The 27402-nt window shown below is 48.1% G+C and overlaps 1 protein-coding gene across 3 annotated transcripts in view; it reads left to right on the forward strand.

Annotated features, from left to right (window-relative positions):
- Positions 1 to 27402, forward strand: part of TM9SF4 (transmembrane 9 superfamily member 4) — a 52588-nt gene that overhangs the window by 12903 nt on the left and 12283 nt on the right. For all 3 annotated transcript variants that reach the window (XM_014590220.2, XM_014590218.2, XM_014590219.2), the window contains exons 2-13: positions 169 to 282; positions 4481 to 4580; positions 10126 to 10294; positions 10392 to 10521; positions 13825 to 13948; positions 15709 to 15827; positions 15932 to 16043; positions 17326 to 17396; positions 20125 to 20257; positions 22160 to 22241; positions 22338 to 22413; positions 25409 to 25492. In XM_014590220.2, coding sequence (XP_014445706.1) covers positions 169 to 282; positions 4481 to 4580; positions 10126 to 10294; positions 10392 to 10521; positions 13825 to 13948; positions 15709 to 15827; positions 15932 to 16043; positions 17326 to 17396; positions 20125 to 20257; positions 22160 to 22241; positions 22338 to 22413; positions 25409 to 25492 — 1314 coding nt within the window. The remainder of the gene's footprint in view (positions 1 to 168; positions 283 to 4480; positions 4581 to 10125; positions 10295 to 10391; positions 10522 to 13824; positions 13949 to 15708; positions 15828 to 15931; positions 16044 to 17325; positions 17397 to 20124; positions 20258 to 22159; positions 22242 to 22337; positions 22414 to 25408; positions 25493 to 27402) is intronic.

The following is a 27402-nucleotide window of genomic DNA, read 5'->3' on the forward strand; positions in this document are numbered from 1 at the left end:
TAGCATAGTTGGGGACATCTGGGAGGCAGCATGTACAATGGTGTCAGGCTTCTCAGTGACGGCTGACTCCGGCTCAGAGCAGACATGAAGGTGGCATAACTTGATCCACCCCAGGGGGACGTTCTCTTTTTTCCCCATTCCAACTGCAGTCTCCCTTCTTCCGAGCAGGATTGGTTGCCGTGGTCCCTGCTGCTTCTCTCTCTCACACGTGAAACAAACACTTTCTATGTTCCTGGGGTTGCACCAATCAACTTCCACCAGAACGACCCTGTAGAAATCAAGGTAAGTGTGTTCTTGAATTGTTGATGGCTCTGTGCTAGGCAGCCTGCTTGGAGGACCACTGGGAGCTGTCCATGCCCGTCCTGTGGTTGCAGAGAACAAAGATCAGGGCCAGTCACCCAGGGCAGAAGAGGTCTTGCTGCATGCCATCAGGGCAAGGAGCCCTGCAGTTCCAGCTGCTCTGCCCCACCACTCATCTTTCTCTGTGCCTCTTGCTCTCCACATCTCCCTGTGTAGTCTGTTCCTCTTTCCTTATTAATCATCCTTTTTGGGTCACTGTCTCCGTGTATGCCTGTGTGCACGTGTATCTCTTAGCTCTCATTTTCACTTTGTGTTTCTTGTGTGTTGTGTGTCCATGTCTTTCTCCATCTTTGTCTCACTCCACTTGCCTTCTCCCCGTGACGTCTCTACCTCTTCATTCCCACCATCCTCCTCTCTGTTGTCGTCTTTCTCTGAATAGCTCATAGTGTCTGCTCATACTGTTCATATATATTTTTTTTGAGGGGTTTTTGCTACAGGGTGTGTGTGCTCGCCAGAAAGAAAGAAACAGAGAGACAGAAAGTGACAAATGCCCCCCCAGGAGGGATAGCCATGCCACAATCCCTTCTCCTCCATTCTCCTCTTGGGATCTTGGGTACACATGCACACGTGCCTGGTATGAGTTTAAGCCACTGGGTCCGGGACTCAAACTGCAATCAACTACATGGGAGTCCATTATGCCAACTGCTGGTTTTACTGTCCATATATTGTGAGCACCTCTCTTATTTGGCATTCAGACTGGTAGCTGGCAGGAACCATAATCAGAATAGCATTTATTGAGGGTTATTTGCAAGTCAGTCATTGTGTGTGGCTCAACTCAGTATGTCCCACAAGAACCCACTGAGGCCATGGGAAGTAAATCAACTTAGTTAAGGTCGGATGGTGAGGAGGACCTAGGGTTAGTTCAGAGCCCTGTCTCCTGACCGTGCAGTACCTGTCCTCTCACCGCTCTGTCCTAGCCCTCCCCAGATCACAGCTGGCAGCTCTGACTTCCAGTCTGCCCAGCTGAGGGGTGTGAGCAGGTGCCTTGGATGGGAAGAGAGAGGGTGGGAGGAAATGGAAGGAGAGGCTCATCTCTTTGTAATGTGGGTTCTTTTCTGATTGTCCAGAGAGAGGATACTAACGAACACGAAATTCTTATAATAGGCGATAACTTTTTGGCCATTTTTCCTCAAGTAATTAATGAAATGTTTGAAGAGATCCTCAATCCAAAACTCCTGAACTCATATATTTGTCTTAAGTTCATTAGAGGTAAGGGCTGACCTGAATCAATATAAAGCTGTTTGGTGACTTTATTTCCCTTAGCATGAATATTTTTGCAGACCCAGCTAGGGGATCCTAAGAAACCTGTGCATACCAAATATGCATATAATATTTCCCCTCTTAAATTCTGAAAAATACCTAATTCCAAAGCAAGCATTTTAAATAACAGTTGTAAAATTGGATTCTAAAAATATTTGTGTTTGTACATTTAGATAGTATATGAGGAGTGGTTGACAGTTTCAAAATAGTAAAGGTACTCTTAATTATATTTAGATTAAATTTTTGCACCATTTTGATTGGTTCTATGTAACTTGGGCGTTTTCTAATTTCTACTGTGTCTGGAGCTATAGCCTGTGAAATTGTACTATTTTCTTAACATTTTCCTTCATCATCATCTTAAACCTCATTTTTAATGACTGCGTAATATTTCATTGAATGACTTGATCATGGTTTATTACTAATTTTCATTGTAGGAGGTTTTCATTTTCCTCTTCTATTACTCAGAAAACAATGAGCACTTGCTCTGCCCTTCTAAGGCACCAGTGACCAAGACAAGCTTAGCTCTTAGATTCTGGTGGAGGAGGAGACTGGTTTTTTTTTTTTTTTAATAGGTAAACAAGGGTCAGCACCATGGCCTGGTGGTTAATGGAGCCAGATCCCATATGACCAAGTGTGTGGTTCAAATCCCAGACTGGCAGCTTAAGAAACACTCTGGGCGTGTGTGCATTCATGCCTTAAATCCTGACAGGTCGGCGTATTAGAGGAGAAGGGATTGTAGCGTGACCATTCCCTGTGAGGGATGCTTTCTCCCTCAATCTCTTCCTCTTCCTGTCTCTCTGTTTCTCTTTCTTGGGTGAACACACGTGCCCTTTGGTAAATTAATGGGGAACAAAGTAGGTAAATAAAACAATTACATTTTCTCAGACATGCAATGAAGTTGCATTGTTACAGTTGTTGAAATTGTGAAGAATGGGGAACTCCTTTAAAGTTTGGGGTTTATTTGTTTGTGTTTTAAATGTGAAAGGGTATGTGTGATTGCCAGAGAGAAAGAGCAAGTACCCCATTGGGGCATGGTCACCCTGCAGTTCTTTCTCCTCCATTTCTCCCTTCCATGAGGATTTAGGGCACACACCCACATGTACCTGCTGTGTTTTCAGGCTGCCAGGTCAGGACTCTTAACTGGTTGGCCATGTGGGATTCATCTCCCTTAACCACTAGGCCAGCCCTAAAACTTATTTTATTTCTTCCGTGAGTAGGAGAGAGAACCCCAGCAGGGTTTTAATGCTGCAGACCACCCCATAGCCACAGCTAGCTACAGATCATGGGCATACATGTACCCAGCCTATTCAGAGAGGTCTCTGGATGCAAACCTGGAACTTTCCCATGTGTGTCAACCTTGCAGAACTTCATGTGCTACCCTCTGGCTCAGGAATTCCTTTAGATAATGATGGTTAAGAAAGGACTCACAAGTGAAGGGAAGGTGCTGGATCCCACATGACCAACTTGTGGTTTGAGTCCTGGACCCAGTGACTTGGGGGAGAGAAAAAAGAAAAAACATACCAGGTGCACGTGCATGCATACTCAAAAATCCCGAGAGGAGACTGAAAGAAGGGATTGCCATTTCACTATCCCCCTGGGGGGTGATTTCTCACTTTGGATAAAAGGAAAACAACCTGTTTAAGACTCTTAGAATATATTTAATTTGGTTGTGATTTTAAACTAAATTTGTAATGCAATATAAAACTACTGAAATGCAGGGATGGCTCCATAGCCTGGTGGTTAAGGGAGTCAGAACCTACACGGCTGACCTCTTGGTTCACATTCCAAACTCATTGACTTGGAAAACACACAGGATACATGTGCTTATGTGCCCCACATGCTGACAGGATGGAAAAAGGGAGGAGAAGGGATTGTGGCATGACCACACTCCCATTGAGAGATACTTTCTTTCTAGAAAGTGCAGGTACCCTCAATTAAAAATAAGTAAATAAAAATAGGGGCCAGTAAATGGTGTAGTGGTTCAGTCACTGGAATTCCACATGGCTGACTGCAGTTCGAGTCCTAGACCCGGTGACTCATGCCAGGTGCATATGTGTGTGTGCCCAAAATCCCAAGAGGAGAATGAGACAGTATTGCAACATGTCCATCCCATCCCCTTGGGGGATGATTTCTCATTTTCTGCCTCTCTGTCTCTCTAGCAAGCTCACATGCCTATAGTAAAAATCTCTTAAAAATAAATAAATAGGGACTAGCAGATGGCATAATGGTTATGTCGTTAGACTCCCACATAATCAAGCACAGTTCAAATCTGAGACCTGACAGTTTAATACACACACTGGTACGTGTGCGCCCAAAATTCTGAGAGGAGAATGGAGGAGAAGGGATTGCAGCGTGGCCATCCCCCCAAGGCGTGATTTCTCACAAAAACTCTCTCTAAAATAAATATGTGAAACCTTTAAAAATGAAACCAATGGAAGATGAAATCATTCTGAATCAAGTCTATATGGTATATAATAGTGTACTGGTCATCCACCAGTACACATCTGCTACAGTTGGTTCACCTGTTAGGTAATATTACTAGTGTACCAAAGATATGTGAGTACCTGGGAGGATTACTGAAAGTCATCTTGGTTTCTGCTGGATTGAAGGATAATAGCTTCTAGGACCCCACCATAGTAGGGAGGCTGGCGGGTCACGTGGGAGGCCCAGGTTTGGTTCCAGACCGACCTGAACATGTTGGGTATGGTAGTGCACGCCTTTCATCCTAGCTGATGGGGCTGTTGGAGCAGAAAGATCACAACACGGTGGGATCCTGTCAAAATACTTACCTCTGTCTTCCCTTTCCTCTCTCTGTCTCATAAAGGAAAAAACAGAATAGCATTCTCTCTTTTCCCACCAGGCTGTGAAGCTCACCAGCTCTCGAACCCAGCTACCTTATGAATACTACTCACTGCCTTTCTGCCAGCCCAGCAAAATAACCTACAAGGCAGAGAATCTGGGTAAGTTCTTCTCACACTCTTCTCAGCCTGACCCAAAGGAACCCTAGCTTGGTTTTTATAGACAATAGCAGTCGACCCTTAACCTGTCTAGCACTTACCATGTGCTGGACACCATTTTTACATAGTTTATCCACCTATTAATTTATTTAATCCTTTTAATAGCCTTAGGGAGGTGGTGGCAGTGTTTATTCCTGTTTTGTAGTTTGCCTCTGAATATACTATTAGTTAATAGCTAAACTGGACTTCGAATCTGCCTGGTCATTCTGTAAAGTTAGTTTGTCTGCTTGGCTTCTACTCAGACCTTGATTTTTAAATATCCCCTTCTTTCTAGTGCCTTCTATCCCTTTCTTTTTAATTGATAGAGTAAGTGATTGCTTTTTGCCCTAAAGCCAGCAGAGACTTCACCATAGTTTTTGCTATGTAAGACATTCCTCATATAATGTGTGAAGCACCCAGAACAGTGTCTGGCACAAATGTTCCATAAATAGCAGCCACTTTATTCTAATTTAAACAGTTTTCCACTTGGTGAATTGGGGGCTTAAAGGAAAAAGACATTTGGAGGCATCTCTTGAGGATACAATTGCTAGTGTCTCCTCTATACCTGTCTTTCTGTTTAGTCCTAGAGATAAAAGCACAGGTAGATGCCTTCCCTGACCTCAAGGAACTTAAGAGTTTTTCCTTTTCTCTTGCACTTTAGGAAGGAAAAGGGAGAGAACTGATTCTTTCTTGAGAGGTTTTTGCTATAGGGCATGTGTGCTTGCCAGAAAGACAAAGACAGAGAGACCGAAAGAGAGAAATCACCCCCTAGGGAGGATGGCCACGCCGCAATCCCTTCTCCATTTTCCTCTCAGGATCTTGGGCACACACACACACACGCCCCAGATGTGAGTTTAAGCCACCGGGTCCAGGATTCGAACCGTGGTCAACTATATGGGAGTCCAGTGACATAGCCATTACGCCAACTGCTGGTCCCAAAAGGGGAGAACTGATTCTTAAACAGTCTCTTGAAAGGGTGGCCTTCTCGCTCAGAGGCACCCGTGGCTCAGATAGTTCCAGAACCCCTAGCTGACAAGTATGTTTATTGCTAGATGTTGAGGATCATGGACCAATCAGAGGCAGGCCTTGGAGCCAGTTAAACCCAAATCAGGTAGTACTGTCTCCCCCAAATATCACCTGTGCCTAAGGGGTCATGGCTGGTCCAGTGACCGAGTTTCTTCTCTTGCTACCATTACCCTTGCCTCTCCATGCCATGCTCCAGCCACCTTGCCCCTGCTTGGGAAGCCTGACCCACTTGATCCCCCAGGTTCCTGGGCCCTCACAGCCATTCTTCTCTTCCCCCTGGAGCTTTGCTGGCATGGCATTCCAAGGCTGTGAGACTGCGGGTCCTTCCCTCTCTGAACCTCTGTCAAATCTTCCTGAAGCTGGGGAGTGTTCCTGCCTCACACCGTGGAGACGTCTGTGTACAGAAGTTATCCTGCCATATTATATCTCATTTTGTTGTGGCTCCCTTTATGACTGAGGGTCTTTTTGAGTGGAGGATTTGTGTCCTACATTCCTCTCAGTTTCTAGCCCAGTGCTGACACGTATTGGCGTTCGGTAAATGCTGGTGTGTTACCAGAGTGGAGAAAAACATCCCTGAGTGCATGTCCATCGATCACAAGCCTTTTGCTTTACGGTATCATCATCATCGTCACCATCAATTGATTACAGGGCTCTTCTGTGAGCAGGATGCCATTCTAAGCACTTCCGTGCCTTAACTTATTTAATTCTTACAGCAACCCTATGGGGTAAACTGCCTTACTGCCCCCTTATTGTAAGTAAGAAAGAGGCCTAGGAGGTGAAGGCACTGCCTTGGGTCACTCACCCAGTGGGTGGGAGGACCCCAGGAGCTCCAGTTCCAGTAAGCAGCACACTCTGTACACCCTCATACTTGATACTTATGGTAACCCTGCAAGCCGAATATGTTGTCCTCAGTTCATAGCGGAGGAAACAGCCACTTCAAGAGTTTGAGTCTTGCTCGTGGTCATGTGATCTATAGGTGAAGAAATTAAGATTTTTGTCCAGGTTTTTTGACTCTTAAGCCAGAGATCTTCCTTTGTGTGTATAGTAGGGGGACAGGCGGGGAGTGTTTTAGATAGGTGTGTCCTTATCCTCAGCCTCCCTAGTAGCTGGGGCTACAGGCTCATGCCACCTCGCTCAGCCTTTCAGCGTAGGCTGTGACTCAAACTTGGGCCTACCACATAGCCTCAGTCTACCAAGCAGCAGCATCCAGCCCATACCATTGTGACTGGGCCAAGCTAGAGTTCTGACATTGTCTCACACTCTCTCCAGAAAGCCTCATTTGGGTTGAGCACTGTGCTCCTCATTGTCACATTGATGGAGAGTTGTGTCATGAGTGCGTTGGGTCAACTCTGGCACATGTAATAGAATACCCCATCAGCCTCTCTTAAAGGTCCTGTTTTTCAGCTTGTTGCTCATAATTAAAAGGAAAATTTCTATATTAGAAATGAGCCACTCCAGGGACCAGCAGATGGTGTAATGGCTATGTCACTGGACTCCCATGTAGTCAACCACAGTTCGAGTCCCAGACCCAGTGGCTTAAACTCATACCAAGCACGTGTGCATGCATGTCCAAGATCCCAAGAGGAGAATGGAGGAGAAGGGATGGCAGTGTGGCCATCCCCCTGGGGGAGTGATTTCTCACTTTCTGTCTCTCTGTCCCTCCGTTTTTCTGGCAAGCGCATGCTCTCTATAGCAAAAACCCCTCCCCACCAAAAAAAAAAAAAAAGAAAGAAAGAAAGAAAAGAAAAGAAAAGAAAAGAAAAGAAAAGAAAAGAAAGTGAGCCACTTCAGGGACCAGCAGGTGGCATGGTGGTTAAGGTGTTAGATGCTCCCACGTGGCTGCAATTCGAGTCCCAGACCCGGTGGCTTGCTTTCTCACTTTCCCTCTCTCTGTGTCTGTGTGTGCGTATGTGTGTGTGTGTGTATGTGTGTATCTGGTCAAATTAAAATAAAATGAATGAATAAATAAAGTTTAATAATTCTCTAAAGAAAAAAGGAATAAGCCACTCCAGACCGGTGTGTCCTCTCTTGGTTGAAATTTAACTTCTGAATATCAAGAAGTGATCCCACCTTGCTCGGTCTATAGCCCTGTTCCTCTCTGTAGTTCTTCCTCTCCTCAAATAAGCTCTTTGTTGACTCGAAAAGAGGGCAGTCAGGCATGTGTAGAGGAAAGATCATCCTCATACGGTCACAGGCAAGCCACTGTTCATCTCTGGGCTTCAGCTTGTTATCTGTAAAATGCCATTTCTGCAGTGGATCATGCAGATACTTACTGGTGTCCTTGTTCACTGACCAGTCCATCCCTGGGTTTTGCAGAGTTGCCTGCATTGCCAGATTTCCAGAATGGACAGAAGAGGGAGAGGCTTTCATCTCCTCCTCCATCTCTCACCATCTCCTCTCCTGGATGGCCTCATCCATACTCAGGGCATCACTTGCAGCCTCCTACCTTGAATAGTTGAGTGCTGGCCCCTCCAGGGTGCAGCTCACGACCCTGCCATTTGCTATCTATAGGCCAGCAACTGTCCTGATCTCTCCTCTGAGCCTTAAATCTTGATGTCTTAACTGCCTACTGGCCATATCCCAACTGCAAATGCCTTCTATCTACATTTGCTATTCTTTCTGGTTTTTTACTAAGGACCTGGTTGTAAGACACCTTACAATCTTCCTCATATGCACTATTCCTCACTCTTGTGTCCAGCCACCACCAAATCTCACCTCAGTGTTCCTGATTCAGAATTCTCTACCCCACCATGCCCTCTCTTCTGGCCACCATTGTCACTCACTTGTGTCCTTTGCTTTCTTTTCAAAACGCCAGTGATCTTTCTGTAGCCAGAATTAGACATCTTCTCCAACCCGTGTTAGAAACCATTCATTGGCTTGCGTTGTCTCCTGGATAAAGGTCAGACTTTGTGTAGCCCACAGGCTCCCTTATGTCCATCTCTTGCCTATCTCTCCAGCTCACCCCAAATCACTCTCACCCAGTTCTCTGCATTGCAGCCACACAGACCTTTCAAGTTCACCATACCTTTGCACATACTTCTGTCTAGAATTTTCTTTTTTAAATTTTATTATTACTATTTTTAAATTTGTACTCACCAGAGAGAGATATATAGAGAGAAAACAAACTGCCGGGTCCTGTCTAGACTATCCTTGCCCCATCTCTACCTAGTTAACTCCTCTCTTCCTTTAGTGCTTACTTCAAGGACCACTTCTTCAGGAAAACTTTCCTAGACCTACTTTCCTATGTCTACAGCAAGTTATACGGCATATTCTCATTTTGCTGATTAAATAATCAAAGTCTGTCTTCCTACTAGACTGTAAGCTCTGTGTCTGGTCACGACTTGACACATAGCACATACGCAGTACATGTTTATGATGGAGTGAATGAGTGACTAGAGCATTAGGCAGAGGGAGCCGTAGCAAGCTGATTACTGGTAGGTGAGTATTAGACCAAGTACATCTGGAAGCATTGGTCCTGCCTGTTGGCATAGGTCAGTCTCCATGAATGTGCCCCCGTTTCATATCATCACAGTGGAGTTATTGAACTGCTCAGAATGAATGCGATGTTGGTTTTAGGTGATAGTCCCTAACTGTTCAGTAGCTGTCAGCATGATGTCTGGCAGTGGGATACTCTGAGGTAACAGGCATATAAGGGGCATGCCAGTTCATTAAGTAAGAAGGTATTCTGGCTAAAAATCTCAGGTGCTGGGTTCCATCCCATGTCCCTCCCTGCCTGAAGCAGGATGTGAAGACACAAAGATAATTGGGAAACCTGGTCTGCCCCCAAAGAGCTTGTGGTCAGGTAGAGGGCCTAGAAACATGAGCATATCAGCACACTGCACGAAGTAGCATGGCTGACATTTGAAAAGGCGCAGGCGTGAAGCAGTGATAGAAATCGGATTTGCGGCCTGCCTGCTCTGGGCCTGGTACTTTACTTGGGTTAACTCCTTTATTTTTCACACGAGATGAGTACTGTTTTTATCCTATTTTACAGATGAGGAAAGTGAGGCTCAGTGAGATTAGTTATTCACCAGACCACTCAGCTAGTAAAGGAGCCACAGGCAGGGGGCACCACGGGCAGCCTCTTACTACATCACTACCTCCACACAGAGAGAAATCAGGAGGGAGTGATGAGTTCTGTGCTAAAGAGGTCAGGAAGGCCTCCCAGCAAGAGCGAAATGGAAGCTGAGCTTGCAGCCAAGAGCATGGGATAGAGAAAGGTGCTTTGGTCAGAGGAGGCAACCTGTGACCGAGAGGCAGAGAGGCGTAGCGTGTAGTGAGCTCTGAAGGGTCTGGTGGTGCTGGAGTGCAGAGAGGAGGTGGACAAGTCAGGTGGCAGGCCAAGTGGGAACAGATGGGGAAGAGCAACGACCCCAAGCTGAGGCTTTCTGCAGTCCTTGGAAGTCCATCTTTGTCCTTTGACTGCTGACCTCAGCAAACTCAGGGCTGAAGCTCTGAGCTCAATCTGTCTCTCTTATGGCAGGAGAGGTGCTGAGAGGGGACCGGATTGTCAACACCCCTTTCCAGGTTCTCATGAACAGCGAGAAGAAGTGTGAAGTTCTGTGCAGCCAATCCAACAAGCCTGTGACCCTGACAAAGGAACAGAGCCGGCTTGTGGCCGAGCGGATCACAGAGGACTACTATGTCCACCTGTAAGTCACTCCCTACTCCTCGCTGGCCTCAAATGCACATGGGGAGGGCCATGTGAGAGGCAGTCTAGAGGGACTGAGTGGGGCCTTGGGTTTCCAGCATTGCTGACAACCTGCCAGTGGCCACCCGGCTGGAGCTCTACTCCAACCGCGACGGCGATGACAAGAAGAAGGAAAAAGATGTGCAGTTTGAACATGGCTACCGACTCGGCTTCACAGATGTCAACAAGGTAGGGTGTCTATGCCGTGCTCAAAAGACATGGGAGCCATACCTCACAAGTCATGAGCACTCGGGGCCACAGAGAAGGGGAAACAGTCCACTCTAGGATTGTACCACAGAAAACATGGGGCCAGCCAGGTTTCCTTCAGTGCCCTGGGCCTGATAGTTTGTCAGAAGTCAGTGCTTTGGGCAAGGCCTAGTAGCTGCCACCAAGAAGTGGAAGTAGTCCCTAAAAAGTCAAGATACCAAGGCCAGCAGGTGGCATTGAGGTTAAGGCACTGAACTCCCATGTAGCTGATTACAGTTTGAGTCCTGGACCCACCAGCTTGAATCACACCAGGCATGTGTGCATGTTTGCTCAAGGTCCCAGGAGGAGAGTGAAAGAGAAAGGATTTGGGGTTGCCCATGCCCCCTGGGGTTCACTTCTCACTTTCCCTTTTTCTATCTCTGTCTCTCTGGCAAGTGGATGCACCCTATGGGAAAAACCTTAAAAAAAAAAAATCAAGATCCCTTTTTTATTTTTTATTTATTTATTTTTTTAGAGGTTTTTGCTATATGGTGCATGCGCTCGCCATAGACAGAGACAGAGACAGAAAGCGAGAAATCACCCCCCAGGGGGGATGGCCATGCCGCAGTCCCTTCTCCTCTAGTCTTCTCTCAGGATCTTGGGCACACATGCACACGTGCCCAGCATGAGTTCTAAGCCACTGGGTCCAGGACGTGAACCGTGGTCGACTACAAAAATGGAGGCACAGCTGGAACTCCCATGTAGCTGATTACAGTTTGAGTCCTGGACCCACCAGCTTGAATCACACCAGGCATGTGTGCATGTTTGCTCAAGGTCCCAGGAGGAGAGTGAAAGAGAAAGGATTTGGGGTTGCCCATGCCCCCTGGGGTTCACTTCTCACTTTCCCTTTTTCTATCTCTGTCTCTCTGGCAAGTGGATGCACCCTATGGGAAAAACCTTAAAAAAAAAAAATCAAGATCCCTTTTTTATTTTTTATTTATTTATTTTTTTAGAGGTTTTTGCTATATGGTGCATGCGCTCGCCATAGACAGAGACAGAGCCAGAAAGCGAGAAATCACCACCCAGGGGGGATGGCCATGCCGCAATCCCTTCTCCTCTAGTCTTCTCTCAGGATCTTGGGCACACATGCACACGTGCCCAGCATGAGTTCTAAGCCACTGGGTCCAGGACGTGAACCGTGGTCGACTACAAAAATGGAGGCACAGCTGGACCTGCATGGGAGAGGTCCTGGTTTGCGACATGTGCTGTGATCCTGCCTGGTTGGGGCAAGGGTGGTTTATGGCATGAGGACCTTATTGGGGATACCTAACCCTTCTCTCCAGCCCACTCGGCCCTCTGGTCTCCCTCACTCTCATGGAAGAGGTAAATACATTTAAAAATAGTAATAATGGGTCAGCCCATGGCGTGGTGGCTAAGTACCTGGATCCTACATGGCCAACTGCAAGGTTTGTGTCCCAGACCCCCGGCAGCTTGGTAAACATTCTGGGTGCCTGTGCATGCATGCCTGAAATCCCAAAAGGAAGGAGAGATGGAGGAAAGAGAATTATGGCATGACCATGCCCCGTGAGGGGTGCTTCTCATTCTTCCCCTCACTTTTGTTTCTGGCTAGTGCATGTGCATTTTGGCAAAGTTGCAAAAGAGAAGAATAATAGCCACCCCATCCCACCCCCAAAGTCTAGAACTTTTATCAGTATATAGAAGAGAGGGCTATGATCAAGAGCATGCAGACTCCCTGGGTTTAGATCCTGTCTCCACCACTTACGTTTGAGAGACCTTGAGCCTGCCTCTTCTTACCTATACAACATACATAATGTAGATTCCTGGCTCTTGGGGTTGTTAGAATAAACCAGACCAGCTGTGTGAGCATTTCACAGCACAGTCCTGAGAATAAGCTATTAAGAATAACAGCAATGGAGCCAGCAGGTGATGTAATGGTTAAGGCTGGATAACCACATGGCTGACCTCTGTTCAAGCCCCAAATCTGGGGCTAGCAGGTGGCATGGTGGTTAAGGGTGCTGGACTCCCACATGGCCGACTGTGGTTCGAGTCCCGGACCTGGCAGTTTGCTTTTTCTCTTTCTCTTTTTCTCTCTCTCTCTCTCTCTCTCTGTCCCTCTCTGGCCCAATTAAAAGAAAGAAAGAGAGAAAGAGAAAGAAAGAGAGAGAGAAAGAAAGCAAGCTTAAGAAAAAATTATTTTAAGATCATGTCAGATCATGCACATGTACGTGTATGCTCAAAATTCCAGAAGAATGGAGGAGAAGGGATCACAGCATAGCCATTACCCTGGGGAGTGCCTTCACACTTTGCCTCTCCCTGTCTGTCCCTATCTCTGTCCGGAGAGTGCTTGTGTACTATGGCAAAAACCTTAACAAAATAAATAACAGTGATGGTGTCAACAGATGGCATAATGGTTATATTGCTGGACTCCCACATAGTCAACTACAGTTCGAGTCCCAGACCCAGCTGCTTAAAACTCACACCAGGTGTGTGTGCATGCCTAAAATCCCAAGAGGAGAATGAAGGAGAAGGGATTGAAGCATGGCCATCCCTTCTGGGGGGGAGGGATTCTTGCTTTTTGTCTCTCCAGTGAGTATACGCACCTTAGAGCAAAAATCTCTCTTAAAAATAATTAATTAATTAATTAACTAAAATAACAGTGATGATTATTACTAGGATTCTTTCATCTTTCTAATTTTCAAAGCTGAACATATATTACTTAGCGTATAAAAGACTAGTATTTCCTTTGAGGTCCAACCCCTGTCCTCAAAAGCCCTCCTTCAGTTGATAGAAAGAGAACTGACAGTGTAGGTCCTGGATCTTAAGTCTTGCTTGCCTTCCACTGTCAGTGCCAGAAGAGTTCAGGACCCAGAGGAGGGGTGGCCTGGAAAATAGGTAGGCCGGAGCAGAGTTGAGGACAGCCTTCTAGTAGAAGTGAAGGTTGCTGATAGAGATGCAGGGTAGGGACTATTTCTAGGGCAGAGAGGGTCTAAAGAGACCAGGTGAGCTAATGTCTTAGAAGAGAACAGCCAGGTACCTCAGGGTCAGGTGATAAAAGGCATTGAATGCCAGGCTGAACAAATTGGGCTTTTGTCTGATAAGCTCAGGGACCCCTTCAGGCTTTCTGAGCAGGGGAGTGCTCTGATAAGGGCAGACTTTTGGGGAAGTTGGTACAGCCAGGTGTGCTGGGTGAGGGAGGAACCTTATACCTGGGGTAGACTCCCTGAGTGATGTTCTGATTGTTTCTTGGCTTCTAGCTATTTTGTTCTCTCCGTTGCTCCACTTTAGATCTACCTACATAATCACCTCTCATTCATCCTTTACTACCACCGGGAAGACATGGAAGAGGACCAGGAGCACACATACCGTGTCGTCCGCTTCGAGGTGATTCCCCAGAGCATCAGGCTGGAGGGTGAGTGGGGAGGTGTGATCAGAGGGGCAGGGCTGGATGGGCCTGGGCTTCCACACCCAGGGTCTGCTCACACAGCTCACTCCTAAACTGGCTGACAGGCCCGAGCACAGTGTATGGGCCCAGCCAAGGAAGGGGCACCATATTCCCAGTAGAGAAGGTGGGGGCAGGGAGAGTTGATATTTGCTGAGTCACAGACTGGCCCCTTACCAGTTTACCCTTTCCCAGGGCACACACACACACCCTGCTTCCTAGGAGGCACGTGGTGAGTTTAGATGAGGAACCAGAGACTCAGAGAGGCTAAGTGACTTGGCCAAGACCAAACAGTAAGTTGGGGTTTCCTGGGCCTCTTCACAGGAGGGACAAGGGCACAGACAGAACTGTTGGTAGCAAGTGTCTTCTTTGTTCTCCCCGTCTCTGTGTGAGCGATCAGCGTAGATTAAAAGTGGCCCCAGAGCAGCTGCCATGCAGGACTTGGAGAGCCCAGCCTAGTCCTGAGGACCTCAGATGACCTGCTTCAGCCCTATATCACCTGCCAGCCCTTGCTCACTACAGGGTGCTTTTCGTTAAGCAGCAGGCCTGGCCTATTGCCTGTGGTGGTGGTTTTCTGGCTTCTATTTAAAACTGTAGAAACTGGGACCAGCAGTTAGCATAATCGCTATGTCACTGAACTCCCATGTAGCTGACCACAGTTCAAGCCCTGGACCTGGTGGCTTAAACTCACACTGGGCGCGTGTGCGTGCTTGCCCAAGATCCCGAGAGGAGAATGGAGGAGAAGGCATTGCGGCGTGGCCATCCCCTCCTGGGGGATGATTTTTCGCTTTCTATCTCTCTGTCTCTGTCTCTCTTTCTGGCGAGCGCACGCACCATATGGTAAAAACCTCTCCCCCCCAAAAAAAAACCCCAAAACTGTAGAAACTAGTTTTCAAACAAAATCATACACATTAAAAGCACCTTATTGCCCTCCTCTGGGAGTGTCAGAAGCAGTTTCTCGTTCACGTAGGTGAGTATTCTGAGGTCGTTGGCTCAGTGACATTAGGGCCTCTTCTTTCCCACCATTCTCTCTCCAGCAGCCAGCACAGTACCTGACACAGTTGGTACTTATGTCCTTTTTGGTTGAATGAAAGGACCATGGCAGGATGAGTACTTGAGTTAGTAAATGGAGAAAGCAGCTGAGTGATTGAGTTACTGGAGCGCAGGGACTTTGGAGACAGACTGAGTAAATGAGTAAACTTGATACAGTGAGTCAGCATTAGTTTTGTGTATAGAACAGGACTCATTGACTGAGTAAGTGAATGTGTGAATTGAGTGAAAGAAGACTGACTAACAGAGGGATCGGTCTCAGACCTCCTCTCTCCACTCTTCACATGCACTCATCTCTCCTAAGGCCCCTAAGGCCCTCTGGAAAGTCAGGGCTCTAAGGAATATATATTTTTTTAACTTTTTATTTATGTATTTACTTTTAATTTGACCAGAGAGGGACAGAGCAAGAGCAAGAGAGAGAAAGTGAGAAAGTAAGCTGCCAGGTCCAGGACTTGAACCATGGTCAGCCATGTGGGAGTCCAGCGCCTTTAACCCCATGCCACCTGCCAGCTCCAAAGGAATGTACTTTCTAAAACCATTGTTGCCCACTGTGTTCTCAGCCTCACCTCATCCTGGGAACCAGGGTCCTAGTAGCCGGGGCCTCGAGGGCACCCCTAGAATAACCCTGAAGCACTGGCACTGGCCACCACAGGTATAGACCAAGTCTCTGTCTCTCACAGACCTCAAAGCAGATGAGAAGAGTTCATGCACCCTGCCCGAGGGTGCCAACTCCTCACCCCAGGAGATCGACCCCACCAAGGAAAATCAACTGTACTTTACCTACTCTGTACACTGGGAGGTGAGCAGGGCTGGGAGCTCACGGGCAAGGGAGGAAGGTTCTGGTCTGGGCCGGGATTTGCTAGCAGGAGGCCTGACTGTTAAGTGCTTCTTCCCGCTTGCTAGGAAAGTGACATTAAATGGGCATCTCGCTGGGACACTTACCTGACCATGAGCGACGTGCAGATCCATTGGTTTTCTATCATTAACTCTGTCGTGGTGGTCTTCTTCCTGTCAGGTGAGAGATCTATGGGTTAAAGACGGGGAGAGGATGAGGTGGGCGTTGAGGATCTGAGGCATCAACATCACTTACAGGGGACTTCTAAGGTATTCTTGGGGTCAAGTATGGGTAAAAACATTAGGTGCGTATAGGTGAACAAGACTCACTGCTCGGGAGAGCTCACTAGGGGAAGACGGACATGTCTGTTCACATGCACATTCATCGATTCATTCAACAAGATTTTGTTGTTTGCCAAGCGCATTGCCAGATGCTGGGGATTTGGTATTGAGCAAGACCAGCTCAGTCCGTGCCCTCAGTCCCTATCCTAGTAGAGTTCCAGCTAGCGATGAATGATGTGAAGCAGATAACAGGGTGACCAGATGCACAAGGGTTGGGGAAAGGCTAAAGACTCCTTTAGGGAAGGCCTCTCTGAATGAGTGGGAGGAGCCACCATTCAGGGTCCTCCCCTGATTGGAAAGACCGTTCCAATGAGCATTACTGCCTTCAGTGAGACAGCTTAGCCAGAAACTGAGAGGCTGGGGGGCAGAGGTGGCATGACATCGATCATCTCAATATCACGAGAAGCGAAGGTGATACTAGCTGCTGCTCTTTCCTCATTTACCAAGGAGCCAGCTGTTGTTCTAAGCACCTTACCAACATCTCAGTCTTTGATGCCACATGCGTCCAAGAAACAATAAGTGAGCCCATCGTCAATAGCCTATTCTCGTAACCACTACGCTGTTTCCTGGAGAGGGAAACAGGGCACCGCGGAAGTACAGATGGCCAGGGTGTCTCTGAACTGTTTGGAGGTGCTGAGAGGGGAGGCTGCTAAGGTGAATCTTAAAGTATGAGTAGGAGTCCTTTACCCCTGACAGAATGGATAGCCTGAGTAAAAATGAGAGAGGTGAGAGGGAGAAAAGGCTGTGACTGCCAACCGGACAGAGCAAATAGAGGTAGAATGAGAGGCAAGCGTGGGGGAACTGAGGCTGGAGGAGTTAGTGGGATGAAGTCATGGAGGAACTGGGATGCTCTTCTCCCTTCATACAAAGCAGTGTCCTCTGGCTGTCCCCATCTCAGCAGCCCTTTCCTCTCCCGTCTGGGGAGCAACCGTCAGTGCACCCTCCCCAGGTACCAGAAGTGGAGTGCTGCCAGGAGGACCTAAGTTGCTGCATAGCCAGTTGCTCCTGGAGGAAGCCGTGTGTGCCAGCTGTCACACGGGGACACACTGAGCCTTGGAGGGTGTGCAGCACTGGAGACTGCCAGCAATGCTGACGCCTCCTCCTATCCCTGTCTGTTTCAGGCATCCTGAGCATGATTATCATTCGGACCCTCCGGAAGGACATTGCCAACTATAACAAGGAGGACGACATTGTACGAGGTCTTGGCGGGAGGGATGGACTTCAGTGAGGGAGAGCAGCCTAGCAGTAGGGCTCCAGGCCTATCAGATCAGGAGGGGTGTGTGTGTGTGCGCATGTGTGTGTGTGTGCATGCGTGCGTTCATGTGTGTATCATCACTCACAGAGTAAACCTCAAAAATATAGAAAAGGAGGAAAAAATGTTTCATCATCCAAAGTGATGAGGATCAGCTTTCTTTTTTCTTTTCTCTTTTTTAATTGTCAGAGGGTATGTACACTCACTAAGGACAGAAAAAACACCACCCCAAGGGGGCATAGTCATGTTGCAATCTTTTCCCTCTATTTCTCCATCCCATCAGGATTTAGGGCTCACACACATTTCCAGTGTGTTTTTCAAGCTGCTGAGTCTGGGATTCAAATCCCAGCTGGCTGTGTATGATCTGGTTCCCATACCACCATGTTACAGGACCTACCCAAAGGGCAGGCTTTCTACTATTAAAGCATAAAAACAGTGGCAGAAATCACCAAAAGAAAACTTAATAATTTTTACATTTAAAAACTTTAGACTGTTCTACATATCAGTCACATTCAAAACCAGCAAGTGAAGTGTCAAACAGTATTTTCAACAAACTTGAAAAAAGTTGTACAGTTGAAAGAATCACATAAATTCTCTATTAAAAAGCTAATATAGGGGGAACCAGCAGTTAGCGTAATGGCTGTGTCGCTGGGCTCCCACGTAGTCGACCGCGGTTCATGTCCTGGACCCAGTGGCTTAAAACTCACGCCGGGCGCGTGTGTATGCGTGCCCAAGATCCCGAGAGGAGAATGGAGGAGAAGGGATTGCGGCGTGACCATCCCCCCTGGGGGGTGATTTCTCGCTTTCTGTCTCTATGTCTCTGTCTGTCTGGCGAGCGCACGCGCCCTACAGTGAAAATCTCTCCAAAAAAAAAAAAAAGCTAATATATCTGATGTAATGACAGGGAAAATTTACAGAGAACTATACTACATGGGTGGTAAGCATGTTAAACACTTTTTATCTTAGGAATTGCCCTAAAAAATATAGGTTTAAACTCGTGAGAATACAGTTTTATACCATCAAATTAGCACAATTTTTTTTAGGAGACTTTTACTATAGGGTGTATAGAGAGACACAGAGAGAGACAGAAAGTGAGAAATCAGTCCCCAGGGGGGATGGCCACGCTGCAGTCCCTTCTCCTTTTGGGATTTTGGGCACACATACACATGTGCACAATATGTTACAAGTTGCCAAGTCTGGGACACAAACCACGACTGGCCATGTAGGAGTCCAGTGACATAAACATTACACTATCTGCTGGTCCCAGCACACATTTTTGTAATAGTACTAATGGTTGGCAGGTTACCGTGAGAACGGTGCCTTCCCATGCCACCCAGGGAAGTGTAAATCAGTAGTTATTCTGGAAAGTAATTGGCAGTGTATATCAAGAACTGTAAAATATGGAACTTGTTTCAACACGGTAATTCTATACTTTTCCTGAGGAAGAAATCAAAAAAATGAAGATGGTCTAGAAGTATTTATTGCAGTTGTGAAATACAATTTCAAAGTTTGTTTGATGAGGAAATACTCATGATCAAAGTCAGCTGAAAATAAGAAAGTACATAGTCTGACCTCAGTCAGGTATACATACATGCAGAAAAACGTACGGAATGAAAGGAATACATCCAAACAGTGCTATCATTACATAGAATTATAAATCATTTTTTATATCTTTCTGTATTCTACATTTTTATAGTAAATATTTGTTGCTTTTTGTTCATTTGCATTTCATGTGATATACCAAAATGACATTTCTATTTGTTGATTTTTTTATTTCATGAGAGAGACAGACAGGCACCTCAGCAGGTCTTCATACACCGCCCCCCCTAGCCTCGGTCAGCTGAGGTCATGGGCAAGTGCGCATGTGCTGCTGTGTGGCTCTGTGTGTGTCAGCCTTCCCGAGTTGACCCAGCACTGAGCAGGGTTGTGTTAGCACCCTGTTGCTGGCAGGCCCATTCTACATTTTTTTTTTCATTACACAAATACAGCTACCTATGTCTTTTTAATTTTTAAAATTTCTTTCTTTCTCTCTTGTTCTCTTTTTTTCTCTAATTGACAGAAGGCACATGTGCTCATCAGAGAGAGAGAATGAAAGCATGCCCCAGAAGGGCAAAGCTATGCCCTCCTTTTCCTCCATTTCTCCATTCCATCAGGATTCTGGGCACGCACACACACACACCAGGCGTGTTTTACAAGTTACCAGGGCTGGGATTTGAACTGTGGTCAGTCACATGGGTTCCAGCTCCCTGTGCATAGTGCTTATCTGCTGTGCTGTAGGGCCAGCAGATACTTCCTTTATAGTCAGAAAAATACAAGCAGACAGACAGACATAAAATTGGGTGGTGGCTCCTAAGTCTGACTACCCAAACACCGTTACAGTTAATGTTTTAATATGATTGCATCGCTTTTCCATGCACTAGTCCTGTGGAATCCAGGGAGGAGAGTTTCCTGTTACTCAGCTTACAGCCTTATGTTTGTGACCTTCTCCCATGTAACAACTGTGCAAGAGGTGTTTTCTCATATCACGTGCACTCCTGTGTCAGGGCAGAGCTGGGTAAAACCTGAGGGATCCTCAGCCTGGGTCAGGAGGCCTGGGGCCTTGCGGGTGGTTCCTGTGAGAGCTGCCTCCCTCCTCCAGAACCAACCTCACTCTGGCCATTCGCTGCAGGAAGACACCATGGAGGAGTCTGGATGGAAGCTGGTGCACGGTGATGTCTTCAGACCACCACAGTACCCCATGATTCTCAGTTCCCTGCTGGGCTCAGGCATTCAGCTCTTCTGTATGATCCTCATTGTCATCTGTGAGTAGGCCAGGTGGGGCTGGGGTGAGGGCCTGTCCCCAGAGGAGGGTTGGCCTGATTCTGAAACGTGGCTCTGCTTCTGTGTGCTTCAAGAGGAGAGTGGCCTTCCATCCCCACCCCACCCACCATGAAGCCAGGTGCCAGATGGTAGACATGTCTGTCTCTGGGAGGCCCATTCTACATTTTTTTTTTCATTACACAAATACAGCTACCTATGTCTTTTTAATTTTTAAAATTTCTTTCTTTCTCTCTTGTTCTCTTTTTTTCTCTAATTGACAGAAGGCACATGTGCTCATCAGAGAGAGAGAATGAAAGCATGCCCCAGAAGGGCAAAGCTATGCCCTCCTTTTCCTCCATTTCTCCATTCCATCAGGATTCTGGGCACGCACACACACACACCAGGCGTGTTTTACAAGTTACCAGGGCTGGGATTTGAACTGTGGTCAGTCACATGGGTTCCAGCTCCCTGTGCATAGTGCTTATCTGCTGTGCTGTAGGGCCAGCAGATACTTCCTTTATAGTCAGAAAAATACAAGCAGACAGACAGACATAAAATTGGGTGGTGGCTCCTAAGTCTGACTACCCAAACACCGTTACAGTTAATGTTTTAATATGATTGCATCGCTTTTCCATGCACTAGTCCTGTGGAATCCAGGGAGGAGAGTTTCCTGTTACTCAGCTTACAGCCTTATGTTTGTGACCTTCTCCCATGTAACAACTGTGCAAGAGGTGTTTTCTCATATCACGTGCACTCCTGTGTCAGGGCAGAGCTGGGTAAAACCTGAGGGATCCTCAGCCTGGGTCAGGAGGCCTGGGGCCTTGCGGGTGGTTCCTGTGAGAGCTGCCTCCCTCCTCCAGAACCAACCTCACTCTGGCCATTCGCTGCAGGAAGACACCATGGAGGAGTCTGGATGGAAGCTGGTGCACGGTGATGTCTTCAGACCACCACAGTACCCCATGATTCTCAGTTCCCTGCTGGGCTCAGGCATTCAGCTCTTCTGTATGATCCTCATTGTCATCTGTGAGTAGGCCAGGTGGGGCTGGGGTGAGGGCCTGTCCCCAGAGGAGGGTTGGCCTGATTCTGAAACGTGGCTCTGCTTCTGTGTGCTTCAAGAGGAGAGTGGCCTTCCATCCCCACCCCACCCACCATGAAGCCAGGTGCCAGATGGTAGACATGTCTGTCTCTGGGTCAAACAGCCATCCAGCCCAGCATCAACCCCAGGCCCTGGGACTGGTCCCCTCACAGCTTTTGCACACCATTAGCAGAGCCCACCATGTTCACCCTGTCACCGGAGCCACACATTGGTGCAGTGAGATTGGTCTCCTTTTGCAGTCAGAGGTTAAATTACTTACTTGAAGTCAGTACCAGGAGAATCAGGATCAAATCAGGCCTTTTAAAAAAAAAAATTAAAATTATATTTTTATGTACATTTATATTTATATAGATATATAGCTATTAATTAGTTATAGACAGCTCTGGAGTCAATCTGCCTAAATTTGTAGGTCAGCCTCATGCCTCCAAAGCCGTGGGACCTTGCACAAGCCACTTAACCTCAGAGAGCCTCAATTTTCTTCTCTGAGAAATGGAGAAATGAATTTTCACCTCTAGGCTTGGTAGGGCAAATTCAGTGAGCTGGCATTTGTAATGCTATGGCTAATTGCAGGGGTCCAGTGCAGATTCAGCAGCCCAAGGCCCAGCAGTGGCTACAGCCCTTTGAACCCCAGCTACGACCCAGTCTTCTCTTGTAGAGGGGACGGAACTATGCTGTTGAGGAGGCCAAGGGAGAAGGGAGTCTTACTGAGCCCCATTGGCACAAGGGTTCAAGTCCACCTGAGACGGGGGCTGGGGGCCTGCGATCCACTACCCTAACTTTCTCGGCCCTGCCCTCCCTCCCTCCACAGTTGTGGCTATGCTTGGGATGCTGTCACCCTCCAGCCGGGGAGCTCTCATGACCACGGCCTGCTTCCTCTTCATGTTCATGGGGTAGGTGTGTCTGAGTGGGAACTCGGGAGTGGTGCAAGCCACCTTCCCTCAGGCTAACAAGTCTCCTTGGCGTGGACTCCTGCCATTTCTCCATAGGGTGTTTGGTGGATTTTCTGCTGGCCGTCTGTACCGCACTCTGAAAGGCCACCGGTGGAAAAAAGGAGCCTTCTGTGTAAGTGTCCCATATCGCCTGGGGTGTGGTGCGGAGCCGAGGGCTCCTCCTGAGGAGCATGGGCAGGTCCTGCGAGTGGTGGTTTCAGGCCAAGGCCCAGCAGTGCAGCTGCTGGAGCTCAGGGCTGAGTGTCAGGAATGCTGGGCTTACCCCACACTTGCAGCAGGGCTTCTCAGGGCCTGAGGCATTGCCCTGTTTTTGAGCTGAGAGGTGTGAATGCAGGGCATTTTTAGTCTACATTACCTGATGAATAAAAGCTAGAGAAGAAATAGCAGATTCAGAAAACGGGATTTAGTGCAGCATAGGCTCCTGGGAGAACACCCTGCCTGGCAGACTCATGTGAGGAGTAGAATTGCCTATGGGGGGACCAGCAGTTGGCGTAATGTCTATGTCGCTGGACTCTCATGTAGTCGACAGTGGTTCGAGTCCTGGACCCGGTGGCTTAAACTCATGCTGGGCGTGTGTGCGTGCCCTAGATCCCGAGAGAAGAATGGAGGAGAAGGGATTGCAGCATGGCCATCCCCCCTGGGGGTGATTTCTCACTTTCTGTCTCTCTGTCTCTGTCTTTCTGGCGAGCGCATGCCCTGTAGCAAAAATCTCTCTCAAAAAAAAAAAACTTAATAAAGACCTACTGAGATGAAAGAGGTCAGACCCGTTTTGCCGCCAGTCTGCTTTCCGGGCATTGGTGCCTTCATTCCTCTCACAGGCCAGCTCCTGATTTTCTGGGCCTTCTGGGGAGTGAGGAGAGGACTAGGCAGCAGCGAAGACTGTAGAAGCTGAAGTGGGCCTGTGCGCTGACCTCACTTCTCTTCTCCCGGAGCTAGTGAGTCCCTTAGAGGAGCAGGAAAGCCCTTGAGTGCCCAGACTCGAGGAGCCTCTAGTCCCCACCTTCTAAACCATCCGCCCAGCTGTCAAAGCCCAGGGAGCTCAGGCTGAGTTGGCTTGGGCTGCCATGCCTTGGGCACATAGCAAGCCTTCAGAAGCGCTGGGACTGTAATTATTCTGGAAGGATCAAACAGCTCTCTGAATTTTTGATGATTCGAGCGTTTTTCTCAGGCCACTGTGTGCAAGGAACTAGGGATCTAGAGAAGAGTAGATCCACCACTCCCCTCTTCTAGATACCCTCCAGGATCTCTCTCAGTGGATCCTGCACCAAACCCAGTCACTTCCCCAAACCAACCCTTATAGCTGGTAGCCCCATCAATCCTGGACAGCCTCCTTTCCTCTAGCTCTTCCCTCATGCCTCCACTTCTCAGACACCAAGTAGCCAGAGTTTTCCTGCCAAATGCTTGTGAATCCCCTTCCGTCTTCATCTCCAAGGCTCTGGCCCAGATTCAGGCATTCTTGCCTCTCGCTTGAACTATCCTGGCCCTCTGTGATCTTCCTGCAAGATTCCGACCTTTCCCTGGGGCTCTGCCTTCCCTCCACAGGCAGACACCTGCTGCAGGCTCATTGGTGTGGGTATACACCTGCTGTCCTCTCCCTCCAGCTGGCTGGGCCACACCACCGCCTCTCACTCCCCACCTGGCTAATGCTGCCTCATCCAGTGTTCGTGTCACTCCTCTGGAAGCTTCCTCCCTGCTCTTGCCCCACATTTTGACCTCAGTACCCTCTGCTCCACAGGAGCCTGGGCAGGGCCTTGTGCCTACGAGTCAGGTTGCATGTGGTGTTCTCCATGGTCTGTCTTTCTCCCGGAGCTTCCTTCCTGTTTGTACCCTGGCATGGTATCTGGCATGGTGCCCAGTTCCTAAATTTCAGCCAGGACGGCAGGCGAGGACTTTCCTGCTACACAGCAGGATAAAGCAGGAACGCAAAGGAAGGAGGGAAGTGACATTTGAGTGGGGCCTTGAAGACAAGTTTCAGATGAAGGGAAGCAGCTAGCAGAAGGCCCCCCAGTCCTGGCTCTGTTCTTTCTCTTGGTTGATAGCTTTGAGTAGCCTTCTGAGCCTCAGTTTCTCCATTCTCCAGTGGAGTTAGTTGTGTCTACCTCTCAGTCTTGTATGGATGGAGAGAGGCTGTATCTTAGGCCCTTGGTGTGGCATCAGCACTCGGGAAGCACACACCCTGAGGTGCCATTGGCCTCCGTAAATGCCCAGGGGCAGGACTGTGCAGGAGCAGTGACCAGTTGTTGGGATGTGTGTGTGTGTAGGGAGGGGGGATGAAACTGGCCATGGAGAGTGATCACCAGGTTGCAGAGGGCCTGGGTTCGTATGTCAGTGGCATGCTTGGATCCTTGGTCTGTGCACAGTGTGGCAAGAGGAAGGTCCCTTGGAAGTCTGGGGCTTTGGTTTCCTGTGCTAAACCCCAGCCCCAGAGGTTCTGACTAAATATCCTAATACTAGAGACTCCAGCCTGCACCCCAGTAGGTCAAGAGTATGGGCTCTAGCCGGGAGTGAGACCACCTGAGCGTGACCCTCTGCTCCAGCTTTCACGAACTGTGCCAAGTTGGAGAGGAGCATTTGACATTGCCGGGCCTCCCAGTGCCCACCTGTAAGGGGGCTCCTTTCTAGAGCTATGGTGAGGAGTAGGTGAGACGGTGTATGCAGAGCTCAGCATCTGCCATCCCCAAGATCAGTTACAGCTTTATCATCCTTTGAGTGATTTGGGTGTGTCCAGACATGCAGGTTTTATGGAAGTTTTGTTTATTCGTGTATCCAGTAAACATCAGTTGTGCCGTGCTGGGTGAAGGCAGTATGTCAGAGAACAGGTAGAAGCTCCCTTCCTCAGGAGCTCACAGTCCAGGGCGGGTAGGCAGACACCGTCAATAAGCACAAATACGCAATTGCAGACTAAGACTGGAGCAGTGAGGGGCAGCTGCAGGGATCTAGGGGCGCTAGAGCAGGGTGCCTGCCTAGTCTGGGGCAGAGAACATTTCCTAGAAGGAATGATACTAGGGCTGAAGGCCAAGAGGGGTTGAGAATTCCAGGTCTCAGAGTCCCACTGAGACCAGCACTCCCCAGATGCAGCTCTGTAACCTGGTGCCTCTTGCTCCCAGACGGCAACGCTGTACCCTGGAGTGGTTTTCGGCATCTGTTTTGTATTGAATTGCTTCATCTGGGGAAAGCATTCATCAGGAGCGGTAAGTGCCCTCCCCTCTGAGCCCCTCCCCAGCAAGAGCAGCCGCCTCTGCCCAGCCCTGCTCTCAAAGGCCACTTCCTGCTGTTCCCTTCCCTTTTCTCAGTCCCCCAGTTCTGTTCCCAGCCTCAGGGCTGGGGTTTCCTCAGTGCTGCCCATGGCCTGACCCTGGCCTTCCTGTGTGCTCTTTCACTCAGCTGGCCAAAACTTCTCTTAAGGGAATTCCGACAGTCCAGGGGCCAACCGGGGAATTTCCCTTTGTCACAACCAAGAGAGAGCTGACTGGCGTGGCTGTATTAGGTCAATATCCCAAAACAGGACTATCTTCTTCCACATCCCTGCCCCTCAGCACCAGCCTCTGTAGGTGGAGGCAGAGAAGATGGGATGGTGAGATTGTCCTATGCTCAGAGTAGGGGATCCCGCCAGCCCTGTCTCCTGCATTGCTAGCAGCTGCGCAGGACTGGTAAGCAGGATTCTGTCTCGTTTGTGATGGGGAGATGAGGTCTTGACCAATTTGCAGGGCTGTGGTAGAGGTGGGGCAGGCCTTTTTGCCATCCCAGCCTTAGCAGGTAGAGCCGCCTATCCTCTCCCTTTGAAGGTTATTAACTGAGGCCTCCAGTCTAGGCATCTGGAGGGCTGCATTCTTCCCCAGCCATTTAGGAAGCTGCCCTAAGTGCAGACAGAGCCACATTCTTTGTCTCACTTCCTCCTTTTTCTACCTGTGTCCCTTCTCTCTTTCAGCATTGTCTTCCCTATTACCAGCTACTCATAAACATGTATTGCAGACATTTTGGAAAGTACAGAGAAGTCAAAGTTGAGAAATTAAAAATACCCATAATCCAGGCTGGCCAGCCCCATGGCACAGTGGTTAGGCATTGCACCAAGGAAGCCACGTCCCACATGGCCAGCCAGAGTTTGAATCCTGGCACGTGTGGCCCAGGATCCTGAAGAAATTGGAGGAAGAAAGTATCCATAATCCAACTACCCAGAGATAAATACTATATAGACTAAAAAATTTGTCCTTTCAGTATTTTTTTCCTTTAAACAGATATATATTAAACAGAATTATGTAATTTAAAAGTTATAAAATAGGGACCAGCAGGTGGCATAGTGGTTACATCACTGGACTTCCACATGTCTGCAGTTCGATTCCCAGACCCTGCGGCTTGAAACTCATGCTGGATGCACGTGCATGCATGCTCAAGATCCCAAAAGGAGAAGGGAGAAGAAGGGATTGCGGCGTGGCCATCCCCCTGGGGGTGATTTCCAATTTTCTCTCTCTCTCTCTTTGTATATGTGTGTATATGTCTGTCTCCGAAGAACACACGTGACCTATAGCAAAAAGCTTTCTTTAAAAAAAAAAAAGTTAGAAAACAATAGCAAATATTTGTATGATACTTTGTAGTTGTTGATTTTTTAGAGATTTTTACTATAAGGCATGTGTGCTTACCAGAGAGACAGATAAGAGACAGAAAGTGAAAAATCACCCCTGGGGGGCATTACCATGCCACAGTCCTTTCTCCTCCATTCTCCTCTTGGGATTTTAGGCAAGTATGCACATGCACCTGATATGAGTTTGAAGTTGCCGGATCTAGGACTTGAACTGTGGTCGACTACATGGGAGTTCAGTGACATAACCATTCTCTATCTGCTGGTCCCAGTTGTTGTTTTGAGAGATTTTAAGGGGAGATGAGATGATTTTGAAGGTGACACCTCTAGCTGCCAACCATCTATATCCATTTGTGAGGAAAAGAATTCATCTTGTTTGTGCTCCGAGAGCACCAGGGGCCAGCAGATGGCGTCGTGGTTACGTCATTGGACTCCAACATGGCTGACCACAGTTTGAGTCCCAGAGCCAGTAGCTTGAAAATCACACTAGATGACCATCCCCTAGGGGGTGACTTCTCACTTTCT

Source organism: Tupaia chinensis, unplaced genomic scaffold (assembly GCF_000334495.1).
Source record: "Tupaia chinensis unplaced genomic scaffold, TupChi_1.0 Scaffold000418_1, whole genome shotgun sequence".
Classification (NCBI taxonomy): Eukaryota; Metazoa; Chordata; class Mammalia; order Scandentia; family Tupaiidae; genus Tupaia; species Tupaia belangeri.